The 23255-nt window shown below is 39.6% G+C and overlaps 1 protein-coding gene across 2 annotated transcripts; it reads right to left on the bottom strand.

The window, feature by feature from the left end:
• Nucleotides 1–5460: 5460 nt before the first annotated feature.
• Nucleotides 5461–21336, bottom strand: klhdc8a (kelch domain containing 8A). Of its 2 annotated transcripts, XM_053653502.1 has the most exons (7): nt 20641–21336; nt 19843–19997; nt 10888–11291; nt 10405–10569; nt 9972–10190; nt 7005–7106; nt 5461–6900 (listed from the first exon to the last, which is right to left on the bottom strand). In XM_053653502.1, the coding sequence occupies exons 3-7, from the start codon at nt 11261–11263 to the stop codon at nt 6698–6700; spliced, it is 1065 nt and encodes a 354-aa protein (XP_053509477.1). In that variant the 5' UTR covers nt 11264–11291; nt 19843–19997; nt 20641–21336; the 3' UTR covers nt 5461–6697. The 2 variants fall into 2 exon arrangements, with proteins under 2 accessions (XP_053509477.1, XP_053509476.1); XM_053653501.1 differs by lacking the exons at nt 19843–19997; nt 20641–21336 and having other exon boundaries at nt 10888–13057.
• Between the last annotated feature and the right edge of the window lie 1919 nt (nt 21337–23255).

The following is a 23255-nucleotide window of genomic DNA, read 5'->3' on the forward strand; positions in this document are numbered from 1 at the left end:
TGTCTCCAGTGTCAGCGCATTGTACCAGACAGAGATAAAGCAGTAACTTTAAGTCGTGGAGGCGTCAAGCTGTGATTTTTTTTTCCATCTTAATAACTTCAATCAACAAAGAAGAGATTCTATTGAGGGAATGGCTGTTTATAGCTGCTATTAAGTATGTGAAAACAGAAATTAACTTGTTTCACAGACGTTCCACATGTTAAATGTAACTACAAACATTATGAACATTCTGTTATAGGAAAATAATCCACTTTATTGATTGTTTTCCTATAACAGCACACCTTTTCGTGTTTTATTTCTTACTTAGCCAGGCCTGTCAATAATACGATGATGCAAATCTAAGGGGAAATGCCGATTTCTGACAAATGAGAAGAAACAAAAAGTTTAGTAGCAGTTGAAATGTTGAAGGATATTCCAAGTGTTTCCAAGTAGTACATTTACAGAACCTAGCATGTTAATGAGGGAAAGACATGCAGCAGATCCTAAATCATTATGTTTTTACATTTTAATACACTGAAACATTAGATCTGCTAAATTCAGGATTCAATTTGAATGGATTATTATTTATTTATTTATTTATTTTTTAAAGAAAATCATATTCCTAATGCTCATAAACGTCATGGGAGATTCCCAGTTTACTTGTTTCTTTGTAAAACACGGTAAAAAAAAAAAAAACCAACAACAACAAAAAACCTTGTTCTTCTTGTTTTTCTAAGTCTGCTATTTTGGTGTGCTGAGCTCCCATTACCCTGCCACCCCCCCATCATTGTTAAGTGGCCATACCCTGTGTCGAAAGCCATTTGAGATTACATTCCGAGCAGCACTGCACACTACTTAGCCTGCTTAATGTGGAAAAATCTCAGACGGGGCTCGGCATACAGTATGGGCGCCATCCCCAATGGCAGACTACCAGAGGGAAATGACCCACTTTGCATAGGAGGTCAACGGCCATCCAAGGATTAGGGACGTCACATGACCGCTTAAGTGCCCGAGTGGAAGGAGCCAGGAGGCACCGTGCACAGGAAGGCCTGGTTATAGAATAGCTTGACACTAGCATTAACCGTGTCTTTACAAAGGTACTTCAACCCCAGAGAGTGTCGCCTTGAATGCCCCCAAGAATTTCAGCTTTCTAGGCTTGGTGCAAGAGGCAACAGATTTACAAATGTGTTTTCAGCTAAATATGACACGTATTTCGTCCATGTTTAATACACTTAACGAAAGGGAATAGAATTACACGCACTAAATCACTACATTAAATCTTTCGAGTCGTTCTGAAGGCAAACACGGTTAAACAATGTTGAATTCTTGAATCGGAAGGTGTTGATTAGTTTTCTATAACAGCACAGCTCGGACTGTACTGTACTGTACTTCTGCTGTTCATTCAACATTTATGGAATGAGTCTTCAGTGTCTGCACTTGGTAAAGGTCAGGAAGTTTCCCCTATTGGAAAGTCTTCAAGACAGAGGAGTTTGCACTTTCCAGTTCCTGGGTAACAAGAAAAGCCGCTTTTTTTTTGCAAGACGGCTGGTGAGGGAGTGAATATGGTGGTTAGAGTTGTTATACAACGTAATATAGCATGATAACAGGAAATAACTTTTCTCAGGGACGTTGCGCAACATTACATGTGTCTACTTTATATATAAATTCTTAACAATCTCAACTTGTTCATTAATACATTTAAAAAATGGCAAAAGTCTGCAAATTTCTGTGGTTTAAGAGGAATAAAACACTTTGGGGGTGGTAACAATAACGCTGCTTCGTATCAGGCCACATCACACCACCCCATGCCAACAGCATGCCCCTTGTACCTGTAACCACTTGTCATGACAACCAAGCAAATCAATTGCAGCTCTTGCTGCTCCCATGAAGATATTTAACTCAACCGCATACTACAAACACATCCACATCTTAACATTAGAAATAGATTAGGATAGACTTGCTCAGATTATAGTGTTAGCCTCAAAATGGAAGAATAAGGAAGGTACATTGGCACGATGTTTCATAAAATGTCCCAGATCTCTTTTACAACTATTTCATGGTTGTTATAATAGTTGTTCATGGTGAGCTTTTATTTATGGCGAGATAAATAGCAAAATGAAACTTGGTTATTTGAGTCGCACCTCCTAAATCACATAAAAATTATCATCATTTTGCATACGTCCAATAAAAACATGAGAAAAGGTGCAATTGTTTTCTATTTCCTTATGCTTCATATTAATGGAATCACAATAGACATTCAACGGGACAATGGACAAAATAATTCAGCTTCAGCATCCACCACACACATTTGCATTCGGCTTCAAAGATGTTATTTCAACTTGTCACTGGTTAAAAAAAAAAGTTGCAGGCTCAAGAACTTTGTAAAAATATATAAACAACTTTAGGTACGTTATTTGCATTACTTTAACCAGCACTGTAGAGATAGACATGATGTTTTTGAGATTAAAATTAGCCATTGTAGACAGTGTGGTGTTAATAGGGTCGAAAAATATTTTACTTTCTCATAATATTAGATCATCTGTATCCAACTGTTCAGATAATACAACCACAGAGACATTAGACAATGAGATTCTAAGACATGAAACTCACCCAGTGTAAAAGTCAGTATTCATCTGAGGCATTGAATCAGACGTGTTAAAAGAGATGCTGGAGTCTGACACCTCTGCACTAGCTAGTAGCACCGTAGCAAGGTTTTGGAGCAGAACGTTATACCTGCACTCTAAAATGTGTGATTTGCACCGTTGATGACTCACTTAGTAAAAAAAAAATACTCCACAGCTAGGAATGTCACTGTACTGAGAGGTAAAATATTTAATTAAATTAGAGCTCTTGTTTAAGTACATGAAGACTAGAAGATCTAATTAGGGTTTCACAGTTTGCTCAAGTGTTAAGCTCAGGCATTACGATGGAAATGTAACATCAGGAATTAAAGTGACCTGCTGAAGAGCATGCAAATGCCACTGAATCTTGTTTTATTTAGAGAAATACCTCCTTAATGTTATGATATATTAAATACTATATCGTTGAGTGGCACCGTGAAACAGTGGGTAGTTCTGCTGCCTGTCTGTGTGGAGTTCCCCGAGCCTGTGTGGGTTTCCTCTGGATTCTCCAGTTTCCTCCTACCTCATAAAAACATGCCAGTAGGTGGATGAGCTATGTGGCTACTGTCCCATCCAGGGTGTATTTCTGCCTCACAGCAATTGTTTCAGAGATAAGATCAGGACAAGCCTGTTACTGACAAATGAATGAACAAATGAATGAATGAATAAATATACACTATATAAAAATAATGTGGACATCTGACCATCGTACAGTACACATGTGTGGGTTTTCACAGACATTTGCCACAAAGGTGGAGGCACACAACTGTCTAGAATGTCTTTGTACGCTGTAGCTTTACAATTTCCCTTCACTGGAACTTAGAGGCCCCAGACCTGTTCCAGCATTACAAGGCCCGTGTGCACAAAGTGAGCTCCATGAAGACGTGGTGTGTTAAGGATGGAGTGGAAGAATTCAATTGGCCTGCACAGAGCACTGACCTGAACCCCACTGAACACCTTCAGGATGAACTGGAATGTCTCCTTGTCTGATAGCAGTGCCTGACCTCACTAATGTTCTTGTGGCTGAATGAACACAAATCCACACAAGTATGTTTCTTCACAAGCACATATCGGTGTCATGGTCTGGCCCACATACTTTTGGCTATATAGAGTATATAACCAGAGTTCACATGCACACTGGCATAACCAATCCATCTACTGTACCGCTTATCCTACACAGGGGAGCCTGGAGCCTATTCCAGGGAACTTGGGGCACTAGACAGGGGACACACTTTAGATAGGGTGCCAACCTATTGCAGGGCACAATCACACACACCACGAACAATTTGGAAATGCCAGTCAGCCTACAGTGCATGTCTGGGGTAGGAAGCCGGAGTACCCGGAGGAAACCCCCGAAGCACAGAACATGCAAGTGAACATGCAAGCTCTATGCACACAGGGCGGAGGCAGGAATCGAACCCCCAACCCTGGAAGTCTGAGGCAAGTGTGCTAACCAAGGTATCTAAACTTTTTGCTACATGTCTTGCTTTTTGAAGTGCTATGTTAATGGTAGCACCATTTTTTTCATTGAAGTTTTGAAGTAAACTATGATCTCATCAAAAATTCTGAAGTATCATCCTATCATTAAATAAGAGCATAACACTGAACATGACTGCAAAAGCAATTACAAGTATTTAAAAGTACTACTGCTAGTATTGACAGCTAAAAATAACTAAAGATAGCAGCCTTAATAAAATAATAAAGATGATGGGTTTTAAAAATGCCCCCAAAAAATAGTTATTCTCGGTTATTCCACCGTCCTTTACGAACAGGTTGAATAAAGCTGAGGCAACAATTTTTGATTGCAGACGCTCAATTTCTGTTGCTTTTGATAAAAAGGTCTTACAGGACGTTTTTAATACTTAATAATATACAACAGGTTAATGATTTAATTGTTGTATGTACATGCTATGAATTAATCATTGTGATAACTGTATTTACGATATTACACAATATACTTTCAGTAGATATCTTCAGATTCATATATACATATATATTACTAAAAGTATTCGATTGATCAATTGGTCCATATTATTGCAGCACATTTACTGTATAACAGTGCCACCAAGTGTTATATGACATAATTACACACTCAGGGTTATAATAAATCACTCCTCCATAATCTAGACATAATTTAATTCATCATAAAGCTCTCGAGACACACAGGCACACACGCACAGCTTGAAGCCTTGTGTCAAAGGGGCGGAGTCTGTAAAGTTGTGGTCTTGTGTTGGCCATCATCATATACACAGAGTTAAATACACTGTAAGCTCTGACGACTCAATCCGAAAAACATTAAGGCAAGATGATCCTTATTTCAACCAGCTGCTCAGCTTGCGGCAAGTGGAACTCTGACTTCATTAAAATCTGGCGTCGGTGGCACTGCCTAATTAGAGCTAAACTGGCTCATACATCATCCTGAAGCTCATTTAGCTGATGAACAACCTTATAAGTGTGCGCACTAGTGTTTTTTAACTGAGCTCCTGTAATGTAAGGCTGAGCGAGAGGGACACTGTAACTAGCAGACGTTCGCCTCTGCAAGATGTACAAGACAGAGGAAGAAAATCGATAAGGACAAATAAACCCCGTGGCTAGGACTTTGAAGTCTCCTCTCACTCACGGTAAAGTACTTTCCCTGCCAAGATTTGGCAGAGTGCCAGGTACCTGACATGATTAAATCAAAGGAGACAAAAGAAAGGGCAGTGGAGGTCAATTGAAGCCTTTACAATGCACAGGTTACAAGATCCAGGTGAACATGCTGAATATGGGGGGGGAGAGTAAAGCACGATTCAAAGACTTGAATAAGCAACATAGCTTGTTTAATGCAATGAAATGCAATGGTGCAGTCCTTTCTACAAAATCGGCTTTTGTTACATTGTGCTGGACTTTTATTGCTCTGGTTGTTTTTCTGTTAAACAAATACTGACAGGAAATGTGAATTTTTCATCTCACTCACAACGGTGCATAATCGTTATTATTATTATTATTATTATTATTAAATAATACATTAAAATACCTTCATTCTGTACTAAGAGCAAGACTTCAAATTGTGCATTTAAGTTCAAAACCTGGAATCATAGACATGTGGGGCCTCATCTATCAAACTTCATTTGCATACATAAACATAAACATAAACATTTTGTGGAATTCAGTCAAGAAAACATCAATTAAGTCTAGCCATTCGATGAGGACAAAATTAATAGCACCCTATAACAGGAGGAAGAGTTAGTGTGTGTCTAAGGTAGCTGATACGCTGCAATGGCTGAGCTGCGTTACTGGAAAATTTCTTGCACATCACTTAGACTCTTTCGACATTTAGACACTTGTTTTTTTTAAAAACTTTTCAGTTTGAGAGTTTTCGATTCGGTTTGGCCTACGAAAGTGTTTACACACAACTTTATTAAAAGCCTGATAAATGAGGCCCATTATTACACAATCTATTATTATAAATTACCTGGTATGTCCCCCAGAGCTACTCTATGGATCAAACTGCTATGGAGATAAATCTCCAACAAGCTATTCTGAAACATAACATTTCCCAGAAACAGTCAGAAATTCATATCCTAAGGAGCTTGTTACAATACATCACAATTCACAAAACACAGGCACCGAAAACAGCTGACATAAAGAGTAATTTGACTAGGCTACCTCAACGGTGCACGTGTTTTGGCTATAAACTTCACTTTGTGAGAGAGAAACCGAAAGAATTCTCAAGGCCATAGTCGGGAGTACAAATCTACAGCAATAGCAACCTGACTGTTTTAAGTAAAGCTACAAAAATACCCTGCAAATATCTCAGAAGACACTTTCTTTAGAATAACACAGAGTCCAATACTTAGTCACTTTAAAATACATAACGTATATAATATAAACTACATTCTCTCATGCTTGTCTACAGTATTCAAGTGTATTGTCTTTTGCCCTGTGTGTGTGCTGTCGAATAGAGAACAATGAGAACTATAGCTGGAGGCTTTGTGCTTTGGATGTTATATTATTTGATTTTGTATAATTTTCCTATCAAAGATTCTACAACAGGCAAGCATGTTTAGCAGTCTACTGTCATGAGGAAGGCAAATTTTTGTCGGACTACAGAACGGCTAAACAACCTCCTCGTCCTTCACGTAAAGAATCTCGTGGGCGGAGCTCGGGATTTGATTGACACCCCCCACCACCAACAGGCGGTCACGGATCATGATGCTGGAGGCAGAGCAGCGAGGAGTTGCCATGGGAGCCAAACTCTCCCATTTTCTTTTTTCAGGATGGAAAGCCTCGACAGTATCCAGCATGGAGGGCTGATGACCTACAGTTGAACAAACACGTAACAAAAACAATATACAGGCTTACAGCTCCTGATGAATGTGTAGTCAATATAAGTGGTGTTTTTTTTTTTTTTTGGAAACATACCCAGTCCACCAGCAACAACCATTCTTCCTCGTACGATGGCTGCCACAAAGTCTGCCCGCTTCGTCTTCATGGAAACGGTTTGTTCAGACTTCAACCAAGATCCTGTAGTGAATATTTACACATCCATTTACTCAAAACGTCTTTGATTGACATGTTGTTCCATTTTCACTTTTTTGTTTTTTTTTCCTGTATTACCCGTAATGCTGTTTGACTACCTGCAGAAAGGGTTGCAGTGGGGATTTATCTCTGCTTCATCTCTACCTACAGAAAATGATGCAGCAGTGCTTTAGTCCTTTACTCTGCCCAGCTCTCTCATCTCCTCTGCTCACCGATCATCTTTAAAAGCTTTCACGCTACCACCGTCACTGCACCGTCGTGCTCATCTCGTCTCTGAATATGTAAATGTAGAAAAATCTGGAGTTTGGGTGCAAACTCCTGAAGCCGCCCAAGTTTAGACTTTGTGTTTTGAAGATGTCGCCTATGATTAGATCTGACGGAATGGATTTAATTTCCTGTAATAGTCACTGTAAGGACTGTAAGTTTGCAATAAAGCGCTGAGCCGGAACACTTTGAGGAGGAAGAACTGAGATTCTCAGTCCTCTGTATTTCACGCATTAGACATTAGTTTGGCATATTATTTACACTCCACGTTACATCTGGCTGCCAGAAAAAGCAATGCTGCCATCCAGAAGAAGATTGGTGAATAGATGCCAGAGCCTAAAGCCATTTATTTTCTTTGTCTCTGATGCTGCAACAGCTTTCTTCTTCATGCTGGCTTGCATGTGTAGCTGCAATAAAGCAATCCCAGACCTAATGACTTTCCCAAATCAGTTATTAATCTGAAGCGAGAGAAAGCCAAGCGTTGCTCTTTAGTATTGTTCCCACAGCCAATAGTCCCTATTTGCTTTTTGAGTAAATTAATCAGTATGGCCTGGGTGGTTGATTTTTTTTTTTTGCTCGACTACCTGACTTGATTGAAAAATGGGGAGTTTAGCAACTTTGCACTACATATTGATTGATTCTTGGCAGGCTAGATCTTACTCTGTGGCCTTATCCCAAAAATCCTGAGATTATTTATTTATTTTTTTATTTATTTACTTTAGTACGAGGTGGTAATCTCACTTAATATCTCTCAAATCGTTTCTGAGGACCGTAAAAAAAATGAGTTGGACACGTTTTAATACACAGCTCTATATGGGATTTAAATGGCTTTGTGACAAATCATTAAAAATAAATAAATAAATAAACAAACAAACACATTTATCTTGCTTATCAAGTGTCATTTTCCTGAAATCTCCATGTCAGGCTGCGTGAAGACAGACGAACAGATGGACTCGATGAGGATGAACTAAAAAGAGCAACAGCTCTGTAAATAAGGAATTGCCATCTGGTTCTGAACAGTGTTGTTGAATCACCCTCCTGCGATGCACACCCAGATCTTATCGATCTTATAGGCGGGCTATATTAGATTGGAAGATTTATTATTTTATTGCCTCTTTTAGTTCCCAGCCGAGGGAAATTAGATATCTAGGCGTTATCTCCTAGATTCCCTCTGAGCACGCCTACAACATCTGTAGAGTGACACGCGCTGCAGTAATGGAATAATTAAAAAAAAAAAAGATAAATGATTTATTACTGCAGTGTGTGCGATGAGCAGAGGGGTTAACAATGACCTACCGCCTTCGCCTACCCAAGATACAAGGCACCTTCTGGGCTACAAAAGGGGGAAAAAAATACTATTATGCGTTTTTTTCTGCTCTGTGAGCCTGATTAGGAATGATCACATTTGAACGGGAACGGTAGAGGGCAAAAGCAAACAGCAAGTACCTGCAGAGAAATCAATAACTCATTTCGGCTAGCCGTACATTTTGTCACACCTTGTTTCTTCCCATCATCTTTTTTTTTCTTCTTTTTTAGCTTTTTTTTCTCCCCCTGGAGCTAATGTGAATCAAAATCGAACAGAAAATGGCAGTTATCTCTGAATGCGAATAAAGTTGTGCAGTATAATGATCCTTCAGATCCATGTGCTGTTGGATTTTGAAAAATTACCTTGTTCTGGATGAAAAATGAGTTCTGCCAGAAAAAAATGATTTCTTCGGTAAGTACGTACTTATCTTTCGCTAAACGTAGTTTGTCATTGTTCTTACCGACAGTGCATTTTTAAGTGGATTACACATTATGTACATATGATATAGATGCCATATGTGGAATATTCCTCATGTATACGGCCTGTTAGTAAGGTGTTTTGGGCCACCGCAATCCACCAGAATAGCGTCAATGCACAAACCCCTCATTACAAAGACGAACATACAACCATAAGCAATGGATTACAGAGAAAACAAGGGCATAAGGTCAACTGAGTCATCCTTCAGCATATTTGTGTGCGTACACCAAGAAGTACAATTCCTGAGAGCTGGAGTGAAGCTGTTATGGTGGCCCAACACCCTGATAACACACTTTATGTTTCCTTTTCTCATCCAAGGGAACATATGCAATCTCGGTATAACTACACCAAAAGGGTGGTTGATTCTCAGACTAACTCCCCTTTATACCCGGTCACTGACTTTTGGTTGATGGCCTCCTCTAGACAGACTCACATATTTATTGGCACTCTTCTTGAGATGTTCACTCTGAATAAACTTTATTGATATATTTTTGATAGCTTGCTGTTTACTTATATATGTTCTACAACAATCTCTCAGGCCTCCCAGGAGCAGATGGATTCATAACGACACTTTAATTCCACACAGTTAGACTCCAATCAAGTAGTTCTGTAGTTACTAATTTTGGTGTTTCACATCAACTGCGGTGAATACTTATGCAATGAAAACTTGTACTTTTTTAAAATTTGCCTATTTGTGTAGTTAATTCCAGTTATGTCCGTTTCAGTTCCAGCTTGTAACACTACACTAATATGGAAAAATGCAAGGGGGGGGGGGGGGGGGAGGAGTACTTAATATATCATACCCTGGTTGGTGTCAAAGATGCTGACGTTCTTGGTGAACTTGGAGCTCTGATGGATGCCTCCTTGACGAAGACCTCCCAGCCAGCAGAGGCGCCCTGTGTTGTCCCACAGCACCCCGGAATAGGATCTCTTACAAGGCATGCTGGGTAACGAAGACCAGGTGCGGTTGTCCATGTCAAAAACTTCAAATGCTTTTACCAAACGCTTGCATTGACGCCCACCTGGGGGGGGGGGGGGTATTTTTTGAAATAGGTTGACAGGCAGAAGGGGATTCACACAAACACACACACACACACACACAAGAACAGCCTTGAAATGTTCTGACAGATGGAGAGAGGCGTACAAATGCACATGCACACACACAAAAGTCTCTGAAATGCTCTGACAGTTATAAAGTCGCACACACACACACACACACACACACACACACAGAACCTGCTACATATATCTTGGATCCCTGAAGGCAGATGCTAGCATCATAGCGAGGGGTGGGCATGGGCGGCAGAAGGGCCCAGACGTCCTTCCGAAGGTCGTACTGCTGGAGAACGCTTCTGGGCAGCAGGTCTGCTCCCATTCCACCAACAGCGAAGGCTCTGCCATCTGATTACACACAGACACGGACGAACATTTCACCACCTTTCACAACAAACTCTTTCACCTAAACTGAAGTGTGTGATTTGGGCGAATAAAACCCGTCCTGTACGCTTCAGTTTCCTGTTATCTTATTCAGAATAAAAAAAACATACGGCATATTGAAGATACAATTTTCAATTAAAAGATAAACATACCGTTTAAATAATAAAATAGTTAACAGTTCTGAATTTAAAACAGCCTATGAACTTTTTTAGCAGTCTGTCTACTGTTTTAGAGAACGCTGACTTATTTATTCATATCGGCAAAAATGCTAAAAAACCCAACCTTTAACAGTAATAGCGAGCCCCATCAACTCCTCCCTTAGCGAACTCCTCTTCCTCCACTTGCCCTCCTCCATGTTGTACACCTCCGCAGCTTTGAGAGGGTGCTGCTCCTTGCCTACGCCTCCCACCACGAGAAGCTGCTTGCCTAACACTGCTACGGCAGCGCCCGCTCTGGCCGTGGGCATCGGGGGCAGGCTCAGCCACTGGTCCACCTCCGGACAGTAGAGCTCCATGCAGTTGGTGGGTCGTCCGGTGGCGTCACAGCCCCCCAGCATGTACAGCTGACCTCCGACTTCGGCCAGAGAGTGATAGACACGCCCGCTCGAGAGGCGTGCCAGGTTCTGCCAGTGGAACTCGTGAGCCGCGGGCACCGCCATTGCCCTGACCGATCACTTCCTTGGTGTTCTAAAGGGGTTGAATTGAAAAGATAGTGATCATTAGGGGTTAGGTTGTGCTTGTTACAATCCTGCTGATATGCTGATCTCCGCAAAACTCCGGGTGGACAAATCATAAATTCTTTAGCTAGCCCACCGGGCAAGTAAAACCTCCATGTTGGTTGCCTGGAAACCTAAGTGACCTGGCTAAAAAATGGAAGCTAAAGTAATGTAATAACATATGACCAACTAGTTAAAACTGACCACAAAACGACCGTGTATACAATTATTATTCTCTTCTAACAAAGTTTATAATGTGGTTCTAATGTTGCACAGTTGGCCATCTGGCCACGAGCTGTGGTGTTCTGTCTTTGTATCACCCTTAAAAGATCTCTTGAGTCAGGCTAGTGTTTTTATTCGCTCCACGCATGTTTAACCATGAGACGAGTTATATATATTATATAAGCTTGTCATTCCCTGCATATGCGCATAACTTTAATTAAACGTACCCAGGAATAGCTGAAGAAAAAAAAACTGAATACAAAAAACCCTGGTTGTTTAATGTCCATTACAGCTGATAATATCTATCACTTTTAGAGAACTTATCAAACAGCCTATGGAAAACCAGGTAAGCACATGAAATTAAACTGATTTCCATTTATATCTAAACGATTCGCCCATCATTTTAAGACATACTGTAAAAACCACAACATAGTGGCATGTTACTACTCATTCACTTCATGTCTCTGTATGACTGAATCATTTCACTACTCAGCCTACTCCTCTGACCCTCTTCAAATGATATTCATGCAGGAGTATTTTTTTACTCCTATTTTTATCTGAGCAGACAGAGAGAAAGAGAGAGAGAGAGAGAGAGAGAAACGGATCGAGAGATACAGTGCTTCATTTGGAACAATGCGGCTGTTTATGCAATCGATTCTTGCACGACCGTTCTGCTGCGGCTCTCCTCAGCTGTGTACACAATTAGCTTGAAGTGGGTTGTTGTAGCACAGCTTAGCATCCCATCAGTAACCAAGCAACCACCTTTCTCACTCCCCCCCTACCCCCCCATCTGCTTCATTCCCTATCTTATACCAAGCAACAACTCCCTTATTTTCTCCCAACACTTACAAGGACACCTACAAGGAGAGGCATCAAAGGAATACATTAATTCCACCGAGGCCTTCGTTGAAGCGGCGTCGTATGGCATCGTGGATTTCTCATTACACCGACACTTCATTTCACCAGAGACCTGTGCTTGGTTAGCATGACACGGCACTGGGTTTTTGCACTCGTCAAAGTCAAACCTAATTAATATCGGATGCTGTGTTAAGCTCTAAACCCTACTGTGGCACCAAAACGGCTTCAAAGGGGGCTTGGGTACCTGCGAACACATGAGAAAAACATCCACTTTATAATTCCCCCAAACGACAAAAAGTTCCTGCATCATTCGTCGAATTTTTAGGCAGATCAGATGGTGTCTCAATGACTGGATGAACCGCCGGAAAAACTCGATTACCAGACTCATTTTTGGCAGGCATGTTTGCATCATAAGCCATCTAATTGTACTGTAATAATGATTTGACTGGCTTATTACAGGTGGAGTGCTCCGGGTCTCTGGTGATGGAGTGTTAAGTACGTACAGACTCCCAAAAGTGCTGAGCACTTAATCAAGCTCAATCATGCTGTAAATGAGGTGGGTTCTCTCTCCCATTTCGACTCTCTCTATCACGCGAAGACTTGCTAGATTCATTTTCTAATGTCGCCCCGTGGAGGTCCAATAGCTGACAGGATCCAAAGCTTTTAATATGGGTCTTAAACGAAAGTCGTTTTTTAAACCGTGGACTCTCTTCTCAATTAACTCTGAAAGTCAAGACGATCGTTTCGGAACCTCTCGCTTATAAAGATAAAAATGTGAACGGTGAAGAATACTTTCTGCAAGGTTATTCTGAGGCATGGCTTGCTCCCCAAGGCCTTCGTGTTGAAATCTCAGCGATCCGCTCTGGGCTTTTACTATCTCCCTGATCGTTTAAAGGCAAGCTGTCACATTCCATCCGCCAGGAGACAGCAACATAAAAGCAGGCTCAAGGAAAGAGACATTTCTCCAGACGCCTTTTCTAGTCTCCCCCAGAATGATGCAGAAGTGTGTTGCCATAGAAACAATAGAAGAAGATGCACAGGTCTAATTTTTATTTATTTTTTTCTTCAAAATAGAAGGCATGGATAGTTTACTTTCAATAATACTTTCAAAAAATAAACAAGGACCGCCACTTTTGTTTTTGTTTTTTCCATCAACCCATGGCAAGCGTTTTCTAGTTAACGAAGCGAGTGGCTTTCTTCTGGCATGCCTCGAAAAGCACATTAATTCTCCAATCTGTAACTGATTTGCTTCGCTACTTCTCTCCCTGTCTTTTTTTTAATTAAACGCTCGAACAGCTTGCGATCAACTGTAGGCCTATAAGCGCCCACGGACGTCGTTTACAGTCCGCGTGCTCCGCGTTCAAACTTTCAATTAGTTAGTCTCTCTCTTTTCTCTTTAACTTACATCTAACTTTGGGACTAATTTATTTCTTTAGTTGAGCTATTAGCTCGGTATGATCCAATGGGTCTTAGTTGAATGCTGCTTTTGTCATCCTTTCCTCCAGGCCCACGGCGGCACAGCGGGTATCCGTTTTACTGGCTTCCATTTAATTAGCATCCCAGTTCTCAAATGCTGCTTACTCTCAAAATCACATATATGCACTTTCTCTCTCAATCAGCACGGCAGCGGGTTTTATTGGTATATCTCTGTAGTGTCTATTTGGTTCTAGGGGAATCCTCTTTAGCCAGATGGGTTTTCGCAGTGTCTGACTTTCTATATTTCTTCCAATTTCTGTGTCCTAAATGTCTCCTGTAAATCTGTTCCAGCCTGACGTCCCTTATTATGGTGCTGGCTGCTGATGATGCATCAGGGGAGAACTTGAGGCACTGTATTTTTTGTACAATTTTACATTAATTCCAGACCTGCCAACCATGAAGGAGAAATGTGCAGTGCCTCGTGTAGCTAAAAACACAGCAGTAAACAGTAAAAAAAAAAACAACAACATTGAAAATGTTTCTTTTCACAAATTGCTCATATGTCTTTTGGAGAAAAGTAATGTTTCTACATGGCTTTTTTTACATCACTAATAATCATTAGGCTACCATTAAAACTATTTGTAAAATATTCATAGTAGGCCTATTTATTCTTTGGTCTAAATTTTCCGCCAATCTTCTCTTTTTGACCATTTTGGCCAAAAAACTCTGCAAAATCCATAATAATAATAATAATAATAATAATAATAATAAATTTAACTGGTGTTAAATACAGCCTCCCGAATGTAATAGAACTGCAAGGCCAATCCTTTCGTTTTTGCTATACACTGATGACATTTGGGCTTGAGACCAAAAGATTACGAGACAATAGCTTTTAGCATTCATTTCCTGTTATTTATATCTAGATGTGTTAAACAATTTAGACCATGGCAGACCACTCGATTTTTAGGTTACTGGAACAGATAGTCTTAAACTAAATGAAAGTAAATAACACTTAATATTTGGTTGCATATCCCTTGCGTGCAATAACTGCATCAAGCTGGTGACCCATTGAATGTATTGAATGTACGTTTGCACGGAACAAAAAGGAGTGGCTCTTAATTTCATTGTACATGTGTATAGTGACAATAAAAAGGCATTCATTCATTGACATCACCAAAAAAAAAGAGAAAAAAATCTTCTTTTGTGAAGTTTTACAGGCTTTTACCACATCTTTCGGGTTTCCTCCCTTCAGTCTCCTCCTCAGTTAGGTTATGGTCTGGTGATTGACTTGGCCAGTCTAAATTCTTCCACTTTTTCATCCTGCTAAACTTATTTGACATATTTGTGCGTCACTGTCTTGCTGCATGATTAGATTGGATGCATTTCTCTGTAAATTGGACTTCAAGGTTCTTTCAAGTTCTTTGTTTCCATTCTCCAAAGGAAGCAATGACTTGATTAAGAGGAGCTGATATTCACACTGAGCTTGACATATTGATTTTCTTGCCGCAACACCTGCTAACATGACAGAACATTTGTACCGTACTGAAATGTGATTCTTTTTATTGCAGACAGATAAATGAACATTCAGCAGAGCAGGTGAACTCCAAGACCTACGAATCTCACCTCGGTGTCAGCACGGCAATGATCAAATTGGATCTCCACATGCCGAAATTGTGTCATGACCCAATTACACTCGAGATGTTTTCTCAAGTCTGTGCCTTCTCCCTTTTCTGCAGAGTGGAGTGCTTTGATATCACAGTGCAAAAAGGCTCGCTCTGCAGACTCTTCCGCTAGTTCGGGGTCGGTTGTAGCAGAGACGATCGTTTCCATAGCAACCCTGAATTCAGCTCACAGGTGCACATACTGATGAGCCTGTGTGCTGTTTGAAATTTCATTACTGTTGTTCTTCTTCGATTTTCTTTTGAAGTGGAGGTGCGGCGGGACATCCTCTGTGCTCGACTACTTTTCAATTTTGCAAGGATCGCACGGGTGTGATATTAAATATTCACAAGATCACCAGGCAAAACGCAGTGTGTAGGCGAGACCTCGGGCCGTCTGTTACCAAAACAAACTCAGCTTGCTGAATGCTGGAGACAATTAATCGAGTAGCACAACTCGCCACACCTCCCCCACCCACAAAAAAAAACACACAAAAAAAGAGGAAAGAGCCTGCAAAGGTTTAATATAAACACAATCCCCTCTAAGCAGGATGAATTAGTATGCATGAGCTCGATATTTCAGGCTAATCGGATGTTTTGCAGGAAGTAAGCCTGTAATTTCTGGAATTTAATTTGGGGACTTCACTGGTTTGATTAAATGTGCAAACAACATCTGGACAAGTACTAAACAAGCTCTCATTACTGCTAATATGTAAGATATTTACCTAAGCCAAACAGGGTTTGAAAAATTTTCACTGTACTACAAAAAGTCTAAAATATCACAATTTCATTACACACTCTATGGCCAAAAGTTTCTGGACACCTCAATATTGCATTCTTATGTGCTTGTTGAACGTCCCATTCCAGATTTATTCCCCTTTACTGTTATTATAAACTCCACTCTTCTGGGAAGGATTTCCACTAGATTTTGGAGCGTTGCTGTGGGGATTTGTGCTCAAGAGCATTCGTGAGGTCAGGCACTGATGTTCGGCGAGGACGTCTGGGGTGCAGTCGGCGTTCCAGCTCATCTCAAAGGTGTTCAGTGGGGTTGAGGTCAGGGCTCTGTGCAGGACGCTCAAGTTCTTCAAGTCCAACTTTAACGCACATTGTTGGAACACGTCTGAGCCTCTTAGTTCCAGTGAAGCAAAATTGCAATGCTACAGCGTACAAAGACGTATTTATCAGAATGATTCTTCCAAAAAAATCTCTTAAATTGTCAGTATATCAAGTTGTTGTTATAAGCTGAAAGAGTTTATGTGTCTTCTGTGTTTTGGATAGCTGTCATGTATCATAAAGTTATGACTACGCTCAGAGCGGCGATGTGAGAGGATCCTGTAACAGATTACTCAGCCAAAGGAGTTTCAGTGCAGTCTCGTCCTCTAGGCCAAGAAATGGAGGTTGCTGTAGTGAGAACTAGGATGGGTCTAGTAGAAGGGCATTACGATTTAACATCGGCGCACACTAGTACGAGTTATCACTCACAAGGATGAATGTTTTCTTGTCTTTTCTTAGGCTAGCATTTCTGGATGATTACATTGTTTAGCATGATGGAATGTAGAATATCACGAGCAGGGAAAAATCAATATCGGACAAACTTCGGTATTTTGAAAAAGTCAACTGTGAGGTAACTCCAATCGTACACCAGGACTAACTGTGGCACTGCGATGACCCTAAAGCCGATAAAATGTGAAAAATTCTGAATAGTTAAGGTTAGGTTAATACTATATTTATAAAAGCGCCTTCTCTTTGATAAAACATATCAGACTTCACAGACTTCTCTTCTAAAACATATCAGACAAAATGCGCCTTCAAAAACACCCTTCATCGGAGACAGTTCAATACAATTATCAAAGTTTTAAGGTGCTGTTAGAAAAGAACTGCCAAAAAATAATGATTAGGAAAGTAAGACGAGTGAGAAAGCATTTAGGAAGATTACAGCTGGGAGCCAGGGATAAGTCTCTTTAAAGTGCAAGCCCAAAAGGCCTTATGACTAATTGCAATGGAAATGCCTTTATAAGACAGGAATGAGTCTCAAGTACCACACATCCTCAATACTATATTCCTGTGTGATTATTTTTACAGACCAGCGTAGTGGAACTTCTGAAACTTGGCAGACGTTGATGTGAATGTGCCAGAGAGTAAACGTTTTGAGACTGTGGACATATGCTGTGCATCAATTTCAGTGCAGAAAGTTTCCAAAAAAGGATGATGGCTCACGTAGGATGTTGGGTTTATGAGAATGTAAGTACAGTTGAGCTCAGGTAGTAATATTATTTAAATAATTTCTTCAAATACTATCTTCATGAAATCAGTAAATCACACTGATAGACAAGCCTTAGATGGCTATGCTAACACCCTTCTACCTAACGATCATTCAAGTCCTTGAGTGCTTTAGTACTATGATTCTTCTCATCCTCAGATTTTTACAATAACACGAGTGTGTTTTCACCCGGTCCTTTCTTATTTGCTAAAAAAAAATCACGATACTTTAACATTGAAATAGCCTAACGCAGGAGTATCCAACTAAACTTTGTAAAGGCTCAGTTACATACGATTTCTTTGAATTTCTTTGACTTTGAAGACAATTTGAAGTGGTATGTTTTGTTGTGCTTCACATTACCACTTTTGATTTCAGCACAGACTCTGAACAAATGGCGATGAATTCTTCTTATTATTGTAGTTGACTTTTTTTTAAACAATCCATGTTTGCTGATCACACAATAGACAGAAAAAAAAATGAATAATCTACAGAAACTCCCTCCTTTCTGAGCTAGTCTCCAGTACAACGAGCTACCATCAGCTAAATAATTTAGATAAAGCATGTGAATGGCTGCAACTGGTTCATGTTTCTCCAGACCGTAATCGGTGCGACTGAATTCTCAAATCTGATTGGTCGGAAAGCGTGCATGGCTCAGACAGTAGTTCCGGCTGTAATGTTAACAATAGGTTAATATTAACACACTTGTTACGGGTTATTGTTTCTATAGTAACAGCTCATACACAGGGAGTTGTACAGCAGACGCTCCGCATAATCTAAGACTAATAATCCATCCGTCCATTTCCATACTGCTTATCCTACACAGGGTCACGCAGGAGCCTGGTGTCTATCCCAGGGAACTTGGGGCACAAGGCAGAGGACACCCTGGACAGCGTGCCAACCCATCGCAAGGCACAATCACACACCCATTCACACACTACGGACAATTCGGAAATGCCAGTTGGCCTACAACGCATGTCTTTGGACTAGGGGAGGAAATTGGAGTACTTGGAGGAAACCCCCGAAGCAGGAGCACATGCAAACTCTGAACATATATGGTGGAGATGGAATTCGAACCCACAACCCCGGAGGTGCGAGGTGTGATTTGTAGGTATAATCGTTGATGTGGTGAGGTTTTTGCTAGGAGATGGCTATTTAACATTAACGGAAGGTGCTTTGAAAAGTTTCCCAGGACAGAGGAGTCCCAAGTCCTGAGAGAGAGAGAGAGAGACAGAGAGAGAGAGAGAGAGAGAGATGCTGGTGAGGGAACGACTGTTTATCGTGGCTATAACATAAATGATAACAGGAACTGCTCTAGCTTGTCTCTCAGACATACCACAACATTAAATCTAACTGTACAGCTGAAATGTGCGACTTGTCGTGCGTTAATGAATTAAACATTGTAATCGTTGTCAAAGCGCTGTGGTATAAGCGGAATAAGATGGTCTGTCACGTGTTATTCCTTACATAACATTATCTGAAGTCATTCGAAAGCATTCGGTCACATAGCTACTCTCACTGTAAAATTATCACTTCTATGTCTTCCCAGTTAATCAAACAAGTCTTCATACATGAAAATATTTCAAATTTGACATGTACAATTAGCGTTGCCATTAAACCCTGCAACCGACTCCTATTTAGTTATCTAGCTAGCTCGATAATTAGATCCTCGTGTAATTTAATGACAAGCTGAATGAGATGTGGATTACCAGAGGAAACGACTACTAACCGTTTTCAAAAAATGTTAGTATTCATATTCTTAAGAATTCGTACCACTTTGTTTGTATGGATAAAATAAAAATAAATAAAAAAGAAGTACAAATGCAATACCCATTCTTAACGCTAACGCTAACCCTAACCTTCATTATTCGGTTATATATAGTTCAGTGACCAAGAAGTGATAGTGGTCTAAGCGAAATTACCCCTAGATGTGTATGAGTGTGTGTGTCAAAGTGTGTCTGAATGTCCTCCTAACTAGTTTGATGGCTTTAAGGTCTCATGTTTCTTTGTCAGAAGAGGATCAGAAGCTGTCATGATATTGTTTTAATGACAGAGATGTTGTTAAGCTCTTAAATTAAAGGAAGAAACACAGCAGATATCGTTTTACTCACATATCACATACCGTATGACTTCGACGTCGAGAACTCCTTAATGTTAAACCGAACGCTACTGTTTCACACACTTCCAGTGAAATCCCAATCCTCTGTAGGATGGCTGAATTTTCTGGAAAATTCTCGGAGAGAATAAATCACAGCAGATGTAGGGCCTGCAAAGTAGGGTAACCTTTAACAGCCATTTATCAGTTGTATTTCAATGAGCAAGGCAAGCTGTGATTGGCAGCATAAAGAGGCAATGACCTTTCAGCTGGAATAATGTGATACCAAGGCATCATGATGACCAAAAGTTTTGACACACTGAACCTGGCACTGAATCCTGAACATGATTTGCTATGCAGCCTGACATATTTATACTGCAGATGATATATAATAATAATAGCCTAATTATAGCTATAAACTAAGCCTACTTATAACTATAACTATATCTAGTAGCCTCTATATGTATATATAAAACTAAATATACAGCTTTTATTCGTTTACTTTGAATAAACAAAGATAATAGAGCACATTTTATCTCATAAAAATGTATATTGTTATTTTGTACTGTAGCAAGCGGTTAGCATGACAGAAACCGTTGGTTAGCACATCATGAAGCGAATGTTTTTTAATATATATATATATATATATATATATATATATATATATATATATATATATATATATAAATATTAGATCCGTTTGAGTTAAATGTTCACATACATTTGAAACATCACTGGACTGTGATAAGCGATAACAGAGAAGCACAATAATACCGAAAAAAATCGCATTTTATGTAATAATTTCATCACTTACTTTCTTTTCTTTCTTTCTTTCTCTCTTTTTTTTTTTTTTAAAAAAAAACGTAACAGCTCCTCTCTGCTTCTCCTCACGGCACGCGCCTTGCTATTCTTCGCGGCTCGCGGCTGCAGGCGCGCGCAACCAAGCGACTGTAAATGCGAGCGTGAGGCGCACGCGTCCTCTTTTTTTTTTTTTTTCCCGCCCAGAGCTCTCTGCTCCCTTCATGGCTGTGTCTCCTCGAACCGCATAGTACGGTTAAAATAATACGCATTCAGAGGTTAATACTGAATGCGTACTACATTTCCATACTATTAAGTACTGTAGCAAGAGGTACAGAACACAGATATTCCCTCTAATCAAAATAATATACGCTACTTGCATACTGCGAAGTATGCACTGTTGATTATATAGGCTACTACTCCTGGTAGTAGGCTAGTATGTAGTAGGATTACTGACTGATTAAAAATTTTGCAGAAATGTGACCCACTTCATATACAGTATACCACAGTGTTGGATGTATACTACATCAATGGCCAATTTCTGGTCTTTATGTTATACCTTCATTCTTCCAGAAACTGTTCTGAGTCAAGTTTAGTTGAATATTTTGTTTTACAGTTATCTCTCACTTTCTCTTCAGATAACGGTGATCATCTAACGCTGCTACGATCACGTAACGCTGCTACAATCAACTTGTGTTACTGTGATCGCTTATGGATACAGTGATCACCTGGCATTACTATAATCAGCTATTATTTATAATAATATATTATAATATAATATACTAATATACTATTATTATATTATTGTGATCAGCGAATATTCCTGTGATCAGCTAACATTGTTGCAATCAGCTAAGGTTATTGTGATCAGCTAACATTATTGTGATCAGCTAATATTCCTGTGATCAGCTAACATTCCTGTGATCAGCTAACATTCCTGTGATCAGCTAACATTATTGTGATCAGCTAATATTCCTGTGACCAGCTAACATTATTGTGATCAGCTAACGCTATTGTGATCAGCTAACATTATTGCAATCAGCTAACATTATTGTGATCACCTAACATTATTGCAATCAGCTAATATTATTGTGATCAGCTAAGGTTATTGTGATCAGCTAACATTCCAGTGATCAGCTAACATTCCTGGGATCAGCTAACATTCCTGGGATCAGCTAACATTATTGTGATCAGCTAACGTTACTGTGATCAGCTAACATTACTGTGATCAGGTAATACTACTGTGATCAGCTAACGTTATTGTGATCACCTAACGTTACTAAAATCAGCTAATGTTTACTGTGATTCTACCTAAAGTTACTGTTAGTTTATTAACAAAATTAACTGGAAAACAAACAACAAAAATGTTACAAGGTCAAAAAACTATCACCCCGATCTTAAATTTTGTAAACTAACGGTCATTGCAGGAAATTACATCATCATCATTAAGCAATGCTATCGGAGGTTCAATTTCAAAGTTTTCAGAAATGTTTAAAATATTATAGTGCGCATTATTCACAATTATTAGATCTATATCGATATAAAGAAATATGACTTACGGCTCTTACAACACCTTTGCCAGATGGGTGGTGCATATCTTTCAATAAAAGTCTGCTTAAAGTGTGGAAGTGTCACATCTTGTGAGAGTTAAACATAATGGGTGATTAAATCTGGCAAACCAAATCACAAAGTATCGTCCTCAGCAGCTCAAATGAGAACCATAGTCCACATAATAGACTACATTCTGCATAGTAAACTACAAACAACTGGAGACATGCTATTTGGGAGGCAATAAACAAAACCTTCTGAAACTTCTGAAGCTGTCCTCATAGTTAATTATGGCCATGCATAAAATGATTATTTGTTATATTTCACGAACACTGTTTCAATTCAATTCGACGAGCTTTATTAGCATGAACATTACGGTAGTTACAGCATTGCTAAAGCATTGAAATACAAATGTCAGACGCAGGTGGTGTTACCTCAGAATTACCTCAGACAGCTACATTTTTGTTTTTTACTTACTGTGACTCAATCTGTGTTAACTTTTAGTAGTTCAAGCCAAATATGATGCAATAAGGTGATAGAAATGGGCTTTAAAGCAGTAAAATATGCTTCAGCATTAATTTATTCTTAATTCATTCATTCTTTCATCTTTAGTAACTGGTTTATCCTGGTCAGGGTGGTGGTGAATCCCATGAACACTGAGTGTGAGGTGGGAATACACTCTGGATGAGATGCCAGTGTTTCCCAAACACATTCACACACTCGTTCACAGCTATGGGGCGATTTAACATAGCCAATCCACTTACAGAGTATGCGGTTTGGCACGACGATGTTTTCTTTTTCAACAAAAATGGGTCACATTTAAAATATTCATGCCAGACTTTTATCACAGGCACTCAGATATTCATTTTTACAATGCTCCGGGGAGTCACACATTGCTCTCTTCTTTTAGAATAATAACCATACCTATTTTGAAGGAATGGTTCAATAAGAATAATAATAATAATGATAAAAAAGTAACACTTTATTACTTTATAAAGTGTTCACTTTATAAGGGAAGTGTTTATAAGGCCACATGACTTTGACAAAAACCTTCTATGACAATTGACATAGATTACATAAACC

Source organism: Ictalurus furcatus, chromosome 21, assembly GCF_023375685.1.
Source record: "Ictalurus furcatus strain D&B chromosome 21, Billie_1.0, whole genome shotgun sequence".
Taxonomy (NCBI): domain Eukaryota; kingdom Metazoa; phylum Chordata; class Actinopteri; order Siluriformes; family Ictaluridae; genus Ictalurus; species Ictalurus furcatus.